Below are 14933 nucleotides of genomic sequence, written 5' to 3'. Positions count from 1 at the left end.
TTGTTGATGGACCTTTATTTATTATTTATTTATATGTGGTTCTGAGAATAAAACACAGTGCCTCACACATGCTAGGCAAACACTATATTATGAGCCACAACCCCAGCCCTCATATTTTGTATTCTTATTTAGAGATGGTCTCCCTGAGTTGCCTAGTGCCTTGCTGTTCCTGAGGCTGGGTTTGAACTCATGAGCCTCTAAGCCACTGGGATTACAGTTGTGCACCACTGTGCCTGGTTGATAGCACAACAATTTATTAAAGCAGAAGCATCTTCTGTGAATTTATTGGACAGCTTCTGCTAACACCCTTTCAAGTGCAATCATGGGTTTCTTTCATTCTAACTGATGACTGATTCCTTTCTCTTCTTCTGTCCAGATAACTTTAAGCTCCTTATCTTTATTGAATCTAACTTAGAAAACAAATGTGTTGTATTCTAATATCAAATATGAAACACATTTTTGTAATAGAACATTGTTGTCTTTGATTTTCCATATTATATCCCTAAAATCATAGACACTTCGAAAAGACATTACATTGTGTTTTATGAACATTCCAAATAATAAGTAGCTAAGATAAATATTTTCTGAACTCTGAATGTTAAAATCTGGTACTTCTTTATATTCTCATATTCTAAAATAGCTACTATTACTTCTTTGTATTTTCATATTCTAAAATAGCTAATATGATGGGCATAGGTGTTCAAACTGGAGAGATTGAATAGGGGTTGAAAATTGTTCGCCTTGGTTTCTTCTACTTTAATTATCATTTTTAGTTGAGTTCCCCTTAATTTTATGTTGGAATACTATAATAATATCCTGACTCTCCTGTGTGTGTGTTTGTGTGTGTGTGTGTGTTTTTCAATTTACTCTTTAAGCTCATATGTCTGATATCAGCACCTCCTTATATAAGCACCGTAACTATTCCCAGTAAAAAGCAAAAGCAGACACACTTAAAATTTTGCATCTACAATTTACCCCTTTCCCTCAAATGTTACTTTCAATACATCATCATTTTGTTGTTAACAAGTTAAATATTCTCCAATTCTCCTTCTTCTATCCTCTTTGTTATTACCACAAATCAGTGTTCTGGGGTGGGAGACTCCCCTGAGAACATCTGAAAATGCCTAAAGATATTGAGATGTTGTTATACTGGAGGTGAGGGAAATATTACTGACATCTAGTGAGTAGAGGCCTTGGTTACTGATAAACTACTACATTTTTACAGCAAAACCTCCAACAGCACAGAATTCTGCAATGCAGAACCATCATAATGCTGAGGTCCAGAAACTGCCTGAGATCAAGACATCATTAACTGGTAAGTAGATACCTGAAACAACAGAATGAATGAATGATCTCTCTCTGTTGCTCTGGCTCCCATCCAAGACAAATTTCCACACTATAGCAGAGCCAGTCTGTCCAAAATGTAAAAAGAGCCTGTATTTTATACTTGAAACTTCAATTATTTAGTACAAGGGATGGAAGGCATTATAAAATTCTTCATAAATTATTTCCTCATTAACTCTTTAGTTTCTTCTCACCTCCCTTTTTCTTTCTATACCAAACTTCAGCGCTACTGCAGAGTTTTCTATTATTTAAACGTTCATCTTCTATCTCTGTTGTCTGATTTCTGACATTTTGATATGCTGAAGCTTCTGCATGATTGCTATGACACTCAATTGATAGGACTTGTTCCCTTTGGGCATAGGTCCCCCTCTGAGGAAAAAATAGAATATAATCAGGAAAATGCAAATAACCACTGCATCACTGTAAATTCTGAGAGAGCTTATTAGACTATTTTGGAAAATTAATTTAGTACATTTTATAATTGAGTTGGATTCCAAAAAACAAACACCCACCTCAGTTTGTTATTTTTGCCATTTTAACACACAATAAAATACTTCTGAGACAAAGTTTTTCTCCTGATTTGTTTTGGCACTGGAACCTGGAGTCATCCCCCAGGACAGAGTGGTTAAGGAAGATGGACTTCCCTTCATTTTCAGATGCCCCAGTTGTGTGAGCATTAAATATTATTCCATCTACTTAATAGCCAGGAAGTCACAAAATAATTGAGAAAAAATAGCAGGTTTTGAGACAGTGAGGAATTTTTCCTGCTTATACTTTAAGAAAGGCAAATTAATATGAACAAAATTTCTAGTGATGTTAATTGGCTTAGGTAAGGTAGGGGATAGCCATTTGAACAAGTCACTGACATATCAAATGTTACCTTTTGGAATTTTAAGCAATTTTATAACAAAGGAAACTGATTTTGCCAATCTGAGAGATAGTGGAGACTTTTTCTCTTTGAATAAAATCATCCTACTGACTTACACAGATAGATCTCAAATTTTTGTATCATGCTGCTTGATTTTGCAAATCAAAAATTGATTTGTCCAATTTCCCTTAGATTTTTTTAAGTTCTCCTGTGTAATATTTTGGAGTAGTTTCTTGGCCTGATGGGCCCAATTTACCCTTTGTGACACAGTGAAAAAAAGGATACTGGTAATAGACATCAATAAGTTCCATTCCAATTTTTAAAGAATTAGCATTTACATATTTAGCTTTCAAAAAATAAAAATCAAACAAATGTTATTCCTCATAAAAGACTTGTGACACAAAATATTTAATTTTTATATTTTGCTGTTTCCTTCACTTATCCACAATAACATACTCTTTTTTAGAGTGGAAGAGATAAAAGCTTTTGTATTGATGACATATTAAAGAGAGAAAGTGAAATGAGCTTAAGTTTGATTTTAAAAATTTGTTTTTCAGAATATGTGTAAGTTCAATTTTTATAAGCATTAAAACCAAGCATTTCTAAGTGATCAAACTTAACTCTTCTTTTAAATTTATTCCATAGGTAATAGCAGACAATTAAAAACTACTCCCCACCTCCACAGAAGCATTATTTTACACTTCAGAAACTCAAGTACCTTTGTTTCATTATCTATTAGAGGATAGAGAAATAGTAGGTCTGACAAAAATAGATGTATATATAATATATATGTATAATAGATGGGCGTATTTAAGTATGTAAATTGTATCTCTGCCTATCTTAAAAAATGCTAATTAAAAAAGTGAATGCCATTCTAATTTTATTCTGTTTAAGAGGTAATTTATTCAAGAATATTCAGAAATCATCTATCTAATGGAAGGTTAGATTTTATTAGCATAATCCAAAAGTAGCATTTATTACTGGGGAAAGTAAGTGGTGTGGGGCTTTCATTTGGGCTTTAAAGTTTATGTCCACCTGCACTGTAGAATTATTGTAAGAAGTTCCTTGTCACAAAATATAGAATTAATATTATAGCTCTGAATATTGGATATAATACACAGTAACTAGAAACTTTAGATATATTTTATATTTAGATTATTCTTTCATTCTTCCTTTTATATACTAGATGTTGATGATATAAAAAATGATACAATACCAATCCTGAAAGAATTTGCATCATAATGGAGAAGATATCTATTTGTAAAAACTGAGACCAAGCACACTTAATGTTATGATTAAAGCTTTTGAAAAAGTATATGAAAATTAGATTAATGAGCTCTCACTTCTATTAGGATGGGAAAGTAATGATGGTGCAGCAGAAATTCTTTGGGGCATGAAAAAAAGAGAATTCAATGTGGAACTTAAAGAGCGAGAGGCAATGGAGGATATGTTGGCAAATGTTAAGCATAAATAGAGACAGAGAAGCAATAAAGATCAGAAGAGGTAGGAATTGTGTGAAGCGAAGGAATTATGTGAACAAGTATTAGTGGGGCTGAGTTTGTTCCTACAGGGAATTTGGAAGACTATTTGTGATCATGCTTGGAAGAGCTGGGGGACATATAAATAAATATTGAGTTTATTACATAAATAATAGAATATTTTCTTACTTTTGTGGGTATGGCATGGTTAAATGTTTATTTTAGAAACTAATGCTTGTGAGAGGGGAGAATGGCACACTTGAGAGAGGCTCATGACAGGAAGAGCAACTAGGGGCAGGTCACTGTTTTCTAGGCTAGAGATAAGAGAAAGGAGGGTTGTAAGCACTGGCAATAATGACAAAATGAGAACTCATTCAGAAAGCAGAATAAACAAAACATAATAGTAAGAATTTGATTTTTATTTGGTTTGTTGTAGATAAAATCACAAAATTTAGAGATTTAAAGTTGCCTATAGTTATGTCTCAATTATGGTAAAAACTGTTTTAAAATAATTGAATACTTGGTGTGTCACAGCAACTCATGTGGTGGGAACAGCAGCAGTGGCCAGGCAGCACAGTTTCAGAAGGTTCCTGAGAGCCACTGCCTGCAGCACCTGCATGAGCCTTGTGCTCTCAGCCAGGAAGCTCCAAAGGAAGGTCAGCTCTGAAGAATGTGAGACTAAGAAGAAGCCCAAGAGGAGGTCTTCCAGGCTGTCTTCTCTGACTGCTGCTGCCAAGGCAGATGCCAAAACCAGAAAGGTTTTCTTTCATAGTCAGCAAATGGAAATAGTGATGTGAATGAATAACTGTGATATGAGGTAATAAATGCAGTTTTGAAAATGTTTCCAAAATAGAACTGATGGGAAGCAGCAAGTCATCAAGGAGACTGTATAAAGTGTATGTTCACAAAAGGGAGATTTTTATAAGGATCCCAAAGAGGAGTTGGATATTTCCAGATGGAGCAGAGTGAGACTGAGAGGTCTGTGAAAAGAAAATAGGATTTCAGGAGGTGCATCATCATCTGCCTAACTACAAATATATTAGACAGTTAAGGGAACTGAAAGACTTTAATTTGATTGAAATGCACAATATAATTCTATAACAAAGGGAAAATAGGCAAAAGAGAAATTAGAGAGTACATTGCTTGGTCCTTTAATAAGTAAAGACAAGAATAACATAGGGACATTTACATTTTAGAATAATCTCATTGGCTTTATTGCTGACGATGGGATAACAGATGTAAGACCTATGAATGAGGGGCTCAGAGTAGAGTTTACTATATTTTAGCAGAGAGATGATACAAATTTTACTGTCATTATCAGTTACCAGACGATGTTATTTAGAGTCAACAAAATATGATTACATAGAAAAGTAAATTGAGAAGTAAAGTTGATATATGTTTGATTTGATATATTTTGACCTGGAATTTATATATTTTAAAAAACCTTTTATAATTTACACTAAGTGTTTGCTGTGCCTCTATAGATGAAATATTTGAAGGATTTACTGAGTCTGACAATTTTAGTGTTTTAGCCTCCTTATTCATTAATATAAAATGTTACATTTTAAGTAAGGGAAGTATTTTTTGTTTGAATTACTGCTGTCTAAAAAAGATATTTAAATGATTATATCAAACAAGAATTTATTATGTCTGTTTTTATTATTTAATTTTCCTTTTAATGTGTTATGGAAAACAAAAGTTTAATAATGGAAAATTACATTTATTTTACATAATTTTGGAATAATTTTTAGCTAAGTTATCTAAGGCAAAAAATAAAAAGTAAAGTTTTAGAAAGCCTGATATGTGGTAGGAGGTGGGAGAACTAGAGGTGTGCAGAATTTGTGGTTAGACACTGATCCTTCCCATCTCTTCCAGATGCTTCCCTTATTCTTACCATTTCTCCAAATTTGATATTGATAATCTCTTCTCACATTTTTCCGAAGAGGCAATTACATTACTTTCTATGATTGCAGAAAGTTATGATTACATTATATTAGATTTTGACACTAAATCATACACTGGTGAGAAGGCCATACTCTTCATTTGGTTTTTATTTTCATCACTAAGACAATACAAACGTGACTCCCATTCTGTAGTCACAAGTTACTTCAATATTCTTAGTAAAACATAACAGAAACATATATAAGTTTTATTTCATTAAGATCTCCTGAAGGGAGACAATTCTTTGTTGTATACTAGAGCTTTTTTCCCCAAGTTTTGAAAAGCAAAATGTCTCCAGGTATTGTCAACTATCTCCTAGGCTATGAATATGGGGGAAGAGGCAAAAACTTCCGTGATCCAGATGCAAAAGAAACATTAAATGTTTAAAGATATTTCATCTTTTAAATTCTAATGAAATGCCCAAACAGAATTCTTTTTTTTTTAATTTAACTTTTAGTTGTAGTTGGACACATACATTTATTTTAGTTATTTATTTTTATGTGGTGCTTAGGATTGAACGCAGGATTAGGATTGAACTATCTAAGCAAACACTGTATCACTGAGCCACAAGCCCAGCCCCTCCTAAATATAATTACTGTCTAAAGAAATATGGAAAGAAAAAAATCATCACTTTATATGCCTGTAGATATAATAGATCTACAAGTGGTTTTGTTATATCATATTTGTAGAAAAGAGGAGAATGAAAGATAAAGTTTTCCCATTCAGTTTTCTCAATCTGAATGCTCTTGTACTCTAAGCAAGACTTGTTGATTTTCCTCATAATTAAACATAATCTACCTTCTGTTACAGCAACACATTCAAGGAGAGAATAAGGTACCAATCATTTACTTGCAGAAAGAAAATTAACAATTTGCTTCATGTTGCTATGAAGTAACCATTTAGGTTTTTAAAAAGTACACAAGGTTTTCACCTACTTTCTACTTACATTATCGTCACTGAACATAATAGACAGCTAATAAAAATGTGACCTTATATGGGGGAGATATTATTTTCAATCAATCACTCCTTTGGATAAATGTTTTGAGTCATTCAATGGTAACTGAGTCCTTCTGCTCCACTGGCATATATGGGAGACACAATTAGAATTACTGTAATTATCAACTACTTCCTATAAGCAAATAGAAATGATAGCTAAATAATCTTTAAGTGAATAATATTAAATATCACAATTATGAAAAAAGTAAAGAATATGAGTTATTTAATATTTTTTTTCGAATACTGTTTTGCCTGGAATTACACTACATTATGTTGAAGTAATTGGTAAACTATACTATTATGAGTGTAAATTTTACAAATATTGAAATTACTGCATTCTGAATAAAATCACAAACTCTTAAAATGGGATATTTAAAGAGGGGAAAATAGTAACTAATACAACTATCTAAAAAAATTTACTATACTTTACTGGGCAGTCATAGTCATAGTATTCTTATAAATATTTTTTAAAACATTTTTTTGTAGTTGTAGATGGACAGAATGCATATATTTTATGTTTTTTTTATATGGTGCTCAGGATCAAACCCAGTGCCTCACACATGTTAGGCAAGCATTCTGCCAGTAGCTTCAGCCCCAATCCCAAGGCATTCTTTTTAAGTATCATTAAGTTTACACGTATTTTTTTGGAAGGGATTGAGTATTTGTTCATCTATGATCAACACTTTTAGGCTAATTTTCTGTTTTAACTCAAGTTTTAAAAAAACCTGCTTTTATTCACATTAAAAACAAACTGCTTGATATGTACTCAATAATTAGATGATGAATTAAGATGTAATTATTCCAATAAGTAGGATGTGGATGCACTGGAGCAAACACCAGCAAGAGTGAGGACATGCTGCTAAACTGTCTCACCTACTTTTATCATGCTATATCCACTTTAGGAATCCAATTTATGTGGTAAACAAAACTTTCAACAAATTCATTTCATCCTCACAACAATTATACAATGGGGAGATCAACTTAATCTTCATTTTACAACTTGGAAAACTGAAGAACAAAAATATCCCATAACTTATATAAAGTGGCATGCCAATAGTGGCACAGCATGGATCTGAACAGTCTTGCTTCAGTAGCAGGATTTTTCCAACCTCAATAGACACACAATTCAATTAGCAATTTTATTAAATTCAGATTCGAACTCAGTACTTCTGGTTAGGGGAAAACAACATTCTGATTTTTAACAATCACACCTGTGATACAGATGTTGCTAGTCTGAAGATCACCCTTTAATTAGCAAAGTTCTAATCTACACTGGACAATAGAGATATGGCAACCATCAGAAACAAAGTTTATCCTCAGAAAATTATTCTTATGTGCAAATTGCCAACTTCTTATTTAGAACTTATGCTACTTCTTTTTCTTTCTTTTAAAAACAAAAGTTAAGGGCTGGGGATGTGGCTCAAGTGGTAGTGCGCTCGCCTGGCATGCGAGCGGCCTAGGTTCGATCCTCAGCACCACATACAAACAAAGGTGTTGTGTCCGCCGATAACTAAAAAATAAATATTAAAAAATTCTCTCTCTCTCTCTCTCTCTCTCTTTAAAAAAAGGGAAGTTAACAAAATTTGCAAGTATTATAATATTTACAAGTATTATAGTAGCTAATTTCAGGTTTTGATAGTCAACATATGATTAATATAAACTTGAAACTGTAATATCTACCCCCCATAAGGCCTTCCCTTCATCCAAAAACGATTTACAATTACTCTTAAATATCTTCTTTAACATAGATTCAGTCCAAACCCATTAATATTTAGGAGTACATGTTTGTACCCTCTATACAGGAAAAGAAATTCAAGGTTAACTTAGAAATCCAGCACCTTTCCAAACTTTTGCTGTTTACACAAGTGCTGACTCTTAAGTGGAAAAGGAAGCACATCTTTGATAAATAGAACATAAATGTCAACACATTACTAAACAACTCTCGTCCATAACTTTCTGTAAAACAAAGGGATGTTCATAATAATTTCCCTTCATGCTCACTGGTGAATTGATTTTTATACCATAATCTAAAATATAGAATGTAAAAAGTATAAAAGTAAACCAAAAAACATATATTATTTCCCTGTGTTTAAAATGCATTGGCCCACAGGCCTTCAATACTTAAAACCTAAAATACCATCAAATCATTAGAAATTAAATCTTTATCAACCTTTTTTACTAAAAGAAAAAGAAGTATTCCTATTGACATATAATCAAACACTTTTAAAGTCATGCATTTAATTTGACAATGATATCTTCCAAAGGCCGTCCTGGATGTGTATATTAGACCTAATTATGTAACTAAAGAATAACTTATTAATTAAAACAAAAGATGGGATTTAAGACAAATCTCCCTAGTACAAGTAATTCTGGTTTTCCTATATCTCATTCAACATTTTCCTGAATGTACCCAGATACACTTAACATTTCTTCCCTGAGGGATAATTAACTGCCACATACTTTGACAAGTTTACACACACACACACACACACACACACACACACACACACACACACACCCCTTACCAAAAGCCATAATTAAATAATTGCACCTGGAAGTAGCAAGCATAAGGTTTCAAAGGTCTCATGCAATATTAAAACACAAATTCTAAATATACTTATGATTGTGGAATCCCATTTTTAATTACAACATAAATTAACAAATCTAAATAATACAATTACCATAAAGCTAAAATTCTCATTTATGCAGCTATGAGTTAAAAGAAATATAATACCACAATCTATTGCATTTTCTGGCATGAAAGCAAAAACACAATACAAATGTAGGCTTTTCTATCAAAATTACAAGAACTAACCTTCTACCCAGAAAAATCCAAAGACACACAAAAGCATCTGCATTATTTTACATATGAGGTGTATGAAAAAAAGTCTCTCCCCAAAGTAGTAAGAAACAACTTCTAATTTCCTAAGAAACTTGTATTTTACATTTGTTTTTTTTTCCTGAATCACTTACACAGCCACAAAGAAACTCAGATATTAAAGAACTAGAGAATTTAAAAGATGTCCTTTTCAATAGCCAACAGTCACCAAAGACTGTGACAAAAGAAAATAGATATAAGTATTCCATGTTACTGTGCACAAGCAAGCCCAAAGTTTTACTGCTTCACTAGTTAAATCACTAATGTTAAGCATTATTTCATGAACCTAAATGAAATCTGGTATATAAAGAGAAAAAAAATATGTGATAAGTGAAAGTTACTTTCTATTTCACAGAAATATTATTATTATTTTAGATTATTTTACTTCATCTAAAATAATCCTGTGACCTTGTGGAAACAGTCCTGGGTTAAACACTTAAAGTACATTCCTTTACCAAATGTACCAGTACATTACGGCTCTGAAAGTATTCAATATGTCTACTATGTTCTCTAGATGTAAATTCATACACTGGTTTAAGCCATTTGCAGAAAATCAACAGAAATTATGAGAATATATTCTGAAAGTTAAGTGATTCTTCCACAGAGCAAATTTAACTTGACCTCCTAAATGGTACAGATTTGACACACCATTTAGAAGGCTAAAAGAAATACTGATTTACTTCTTCTCTAAAGCAATACTGTTCAACAAAATTATAATACAAGTTACACACGTAATTTTGGATTTTCTAATAACTATGCTAAAATGATAAAAATACAATTTTTAAAACACTTACTAAACATGCCAAATATTATTTCAAGATGTAATAAATATCTTTAAAATATTTATTCTTTTACAAATATTTTAAAGATATTTATTACAAAATTAAGTTTTCAAAATCCAGTATGCATTTCACACTTACAGCATATCACATTTTCAACTAACCACAACAACCTGGTCCATAGTCAGAATGTGGCTAGTGGCTACACTATTGAGCAGTATACTTTTTAAGTAATATTTTGAGATCTGACATACCACTCTGTTTATAATTAGTTCACATTCCTGTCTCCTTTTTAAACTGAAATGACTGTGACTACAAATATAAGCAAAACTGTTAATTCACTGGATAAATCAGGATCAGATCCCCCTTATCTGGGAATCTGGTTAACACACATAATAGGTAGCAAATGGATTTTTCTTTATTATGTCTCAAGTAGACTTCAGAGATGGTGCTGATCAACATGAGCAAACACAATTTGTAGCAAAAACACAGGTTAAACACCAAAATATTTTTATATCAAATCATAACACTGCCTTAATTCTAGCATCCCTTCCCGTCTCATTCTTGAGCACATACTTCTATGCAATTTATTTATAATATTGCTCTCTAAATTTGATAAATTTTGTCAACCATACAGTCATCATTCAAAAATAAACAGAACATTATATAAGACACAAATGAAAAAAAGTCAACCAGCTACTTTTAATACAATTTGTCAACCAATCTTAAATTCTGAGTTTCACTGAGTTTGATTCTTCTCACAATTCCAATTAATTTACTGCTAAGAATTTTCCCAAGTCATTAGGATATTTGTTTAAAATGTAAATAATTCCAACAATGTGTTTTCTAGAAAATAACAACTACAACCATAGCTTAGCACATAAAATTTGTCCTTTAGGCAAGTTACTGAATAAATCAAACAAAAACAACTATACTCCTGTTTAATGCTTTTACATTTTGTAACACCATATTCAACAATTTATAAATTTGGAAAATCAGTTCAGATTGCACACAAGCACTAACTTTAAAACTTAAAATCTTACAGGTTTCTACAAAATACTTGTGAATAAATGTATTCCACAGAAAAACAACAAAAAAATCAACACCAGTCAAACAATTCTCAGCAAGAAGCACAAGATCAGTATATTCATAAGTACAGAATATATGATACATGCTAAAGAGTATTTTCCCCTAATTTAATTTAATTCACCTAGGCAATTTTTGTTTAAAGCACTTGCAAAGCTTTAAGGAAGCAAACATAGCTAGCTAGCCTCTTCTGCTGCAAATACATACAAGGATAATACATTCATCTCCTGATATCGTTCCACAATTTAGAAATCAAAATAACAAAATTTGTTTCTTACCTGCAGTTAGGAGAGGGTTAAGGGTTATTTCAGCTAGTTCCTTCTGAATTCTATTAGTGAAATGGGAACAGACAAAAAGGATTTCAGACAGTCTACAGAATAACCAGAAAATCAGAATGCCCTCTACCATCATGCAGGTAACTGCAAGGCTGGTTTTGCCTTCAGTAATCCTAACATGGCTGCTTTCTCTTTGTTCTCAGAGGCATAACCCAAACTTCTTAACAGAAAATTGCAGCTTTTTTCTCACTTGCTACTGTAAATAGGTAAGTCATTTACACCTGATTTGAGAAAGTCCTCCACTACTACTCAACAAAAGGATATAAAATCTATTTTAAAACTCTTTTTACCAAAGAAATTCTCTTTTCAAGCTTATATGCAAATGAGACAAAACGGAAGGAGGAAAAGCACTAGAATATTTTTGACAATGACTTCAATCCACTTTTACTGTGGTAAAAATTAGAAAGCTATTGCAAGAGCACATTAATAGTTTTGTCAATATTTTATCTGTTTAAAAAAAGTTTAAAATTTACAAATACCTTTACCAATGAAAAACTTCCAAGGACCATTTTAGCAATCTTACTTAACCATTTATTTTCTCTGATCTTAGGTACAGCACGTAAATTTAAATTTCATACTCTTGGAGGAAAGAGGGCCTTAAGGTAAGGGGAAAAAGAGCATTTCTCTGATTTTCTTGAAATTTAAAATGTTTTGAAAAGTTGTTTAATGTTCTCTCCACAATATTACAACACACTGAGAAGAATTTTAAATTATTTCAAAGACTGCTGCTATTCAATATAATATTCTCAAGTTCATTAGTGTTTGATTAATGGTGCAATGACTGTGAAAATGTATAGAAAAATAAGAACATGAATCACCATAAAATTCAATAATTGATCAGTTTTTATATTTCCTTTTTCTTTTAGTTGTGATCAATGAAAAACCACAAAACATCAACATTAGGTAATGCTATAGGTACACTTTATGTTTGATACAAGAGTTCTACTCAATACAACCACTATCACTGATGGAGTCCCATTGATGGATTTTTTTTTACCATCATAAAAAATAAAAGTCAGCAGGAAACAAATAATCTTTCACTTATAACCAACAAAATGTTTTTTTCCTGCTATTGATTTTCACTACTATGTCAAGAACATCCAGGAGTTTTAAAGATGTGCAAAGTTTTAACAGCAAAGTGACACTTGAGATTGTTAATGGCTACTTTTCCATTTTATTTGTTCTTACAAGAACAAAGAGGGATAACTATAACTACAAAAAAATTATACCTATTATGCAGGATTTAAAGACTTGTTTGTAAAACTAAGCAAATTTAAAATCTGCTTTCAAAAAAAGCCAAGGCCTGACATTCAACATTTTTTAGCAAATATAAACTTTTTTGATCATTTCCTTTCATGAAAAGTGACATATTTCCTTTTATGAAGTTGCCACCACAGATGCCTGGACTGACACCCACGTGGACACGAGCTAATTTCACTCAAGAGTATAACTCACAAAAGGAAACATCCCCAATGTACCATCTAACTCAGTTTCACAAATTTTCCTTGCCAACTCCTTAAACTCTCAGGATGAGAATTCAGTCTCTAGGACTCTTGCTGAAATTACCAAAGTACAGAATAAGTTTGCTTAGAAGCATAATTTTAGTGAGGACGTTTTCATGCTCCCTAAAGGATGACAATTCATTCAGGTACAAATAAAATTGTTCATGAAGTATTTCTGGAGTATTGTTCTTGATGTAAAAATAAAAGCATCCAATTGCTTGAAAGACAACCTGACAATGTTACCTTTTAGCACTAGTGGATAACTTAGCAGTGGTTTTGCTAGAGAGTTTGGTGCTCTTCTTCCACTGGGTGGCAGAAGGTTCTTTCTTCATGATCTTCAGGCTCTGGAGCAGCAGGGTCTTGCTGGTCGGAATCTGAACTGCCACTGCTGGTGCTGGGGCTGTCATCATCGGACATTTGCTTATCACTGGCCATTTGATGAATTATCACTTGGAAAACTTTTTTAAAGAGGAAAGAGAAGAGGGAAGAAATGTTAATCTAAGAAATCAATCAACAGCTCTTCCTTATCTTAATATCATTCTCAGATTGTATCTCTATAAAAAGGCTTCAAAAGTGTTCACATTTATTGTATGAAAATGTTACTGGGGATAGGATGAATCTTACAATGCCAGCTCTCACGGATTGTCCGAAATCACCCACTCACATTTTTTTTCCCATTCCTTGGATAATCTATGAATTGTCTACTTTCTCAGAAGGCATGAAAAAGATTTGCCGGGGAACTTAAGGCAAGGAGTATTAACAACATAACTGTAAATAACAGACTGTTATGAAAAATGTTAAAAAGTCATTACACGTCTAGATATTCACAGACTGACATGGATCAGAGCTACCAAATTCCCTTTCCCAGAGGAAAACATTCCCTGTTAACCACTCATATGCTTATTTAAGGTGAACATTCCTCTTCTATGCACGTAAAACCTTTAAACACAACACTGGGAAATTTAAAACTCAACTAACAATCTTCCCTAGCCTTTTCCACAGCCAGCAGTGAAGATTCATCCAGCCGCCACCATGGGAAAAGCAGAATCCAACTGCACTTTCTCAAAGCTCCCCACGTCACCAAGGTTCCTTGCTCAATATTTACATCACGGGGAACATTTTATCCAAAATTAATGAAAAGAAGGGTAAAAGCCCAAGGAAAAATAACAAAGCCCCAAGAACTGCAACAAATGTCAGCGCCCTCCTAGGCGAGCCGCAGCTGCTGCTGCCAGTGTCCACGCAGCTCCGCGGCCCTTTGTGGGAAAGGCCGCCCACGGACAGCTCCCCGCCCCAGCCGCCAAGTAATAGGAGCAGCCAAAAGGCCCCGCAGCTCGGGGACACCGGCGTGGACGCCTGGCGTGAACCTAGCTGTCGCCCCCCTAACTGCCCATGCCCCAGGACCCCAGCCCCGCCGTCCTACCTTGCCGCCTGAGGGAAGCTGCCGCCGCCCCTACTGCCCCCCACGTGGACCCCAGCCCCACCGCCTTACCTGCAGTGGGAATGAAGCTGCCTCTGCCACCGCCTCGGCTGAAGCCCACGCGGACACCATCCCTACTGCCCTAGGCTGGAATGAAGCTGCCGCCGCCGCTACCACAACACTAGCTGCCCCCAAAGCCGACCGAGGCGGCGGCGGCGGCGGCAGGACCGAGAAGGAGGCGGCGGCGGCGGCAAGGCGAGGCCGCTGAAGTCGCCCCTCGCCCCCCTGGCTGCCACCCCCACGCTGACC

The 14933-nt window shown here is 33.9% G+C and overlaps 1 protein-coding gene across 5 annotated transcripts in view; it reads right to left on the bottom strand.

Moving 5' to 3' along the window:
• Window positions 1-14933, bottom strand: part of LOC144373343 (transport and Golgi organization protein 1 homolog) — a 101543-nt gene that overhangs the window by 84527 nt on the left and 2083 nt on the right. For all 5 annotated transcript variants that reach the window (XM_078036432.1, XM_078036431.1, XM_078036430.1 and 2 more), the window contains exons 2-3: window positions 13451-13665; window positions 11649-11698 (exon numbers count right to left, since the gene is read on the bottom strand). In XM_078036432.1, coding sequence (XP_077892558.1) covers window positions 11649-11698; window positions 13451-13617 — 217 coding nt within the window. In that variant the 5' untranslated portion in view covers window positions 13618-13665. The remainder of the gene's footprint in view (window positions 1-11648; window positions 11699-13450; window positions 13666-14933) is intronic.

The sequence above is a fragment of the Ictidomys tridecemlineatus genome, unplaced genomic scaffold, assembly GCF_052094955.1.
Source record: "Ictidomys tridecemlineatus isolate mIctTri1 unplaced genomic scaffold, mIctTri1.hap1 Scaffold_36, whole genome shotgun sequence".
NCBI classification, from domain to species: Eukaryota; Metazoa; Chordata; class Mammalia; order Rodentia; family Sciuridae; genus Ictidomys; species Ictidomys tridecemlineatus.
This window is presented reverse-complemented; position numbering and strand designations above follow the sequence as displayed.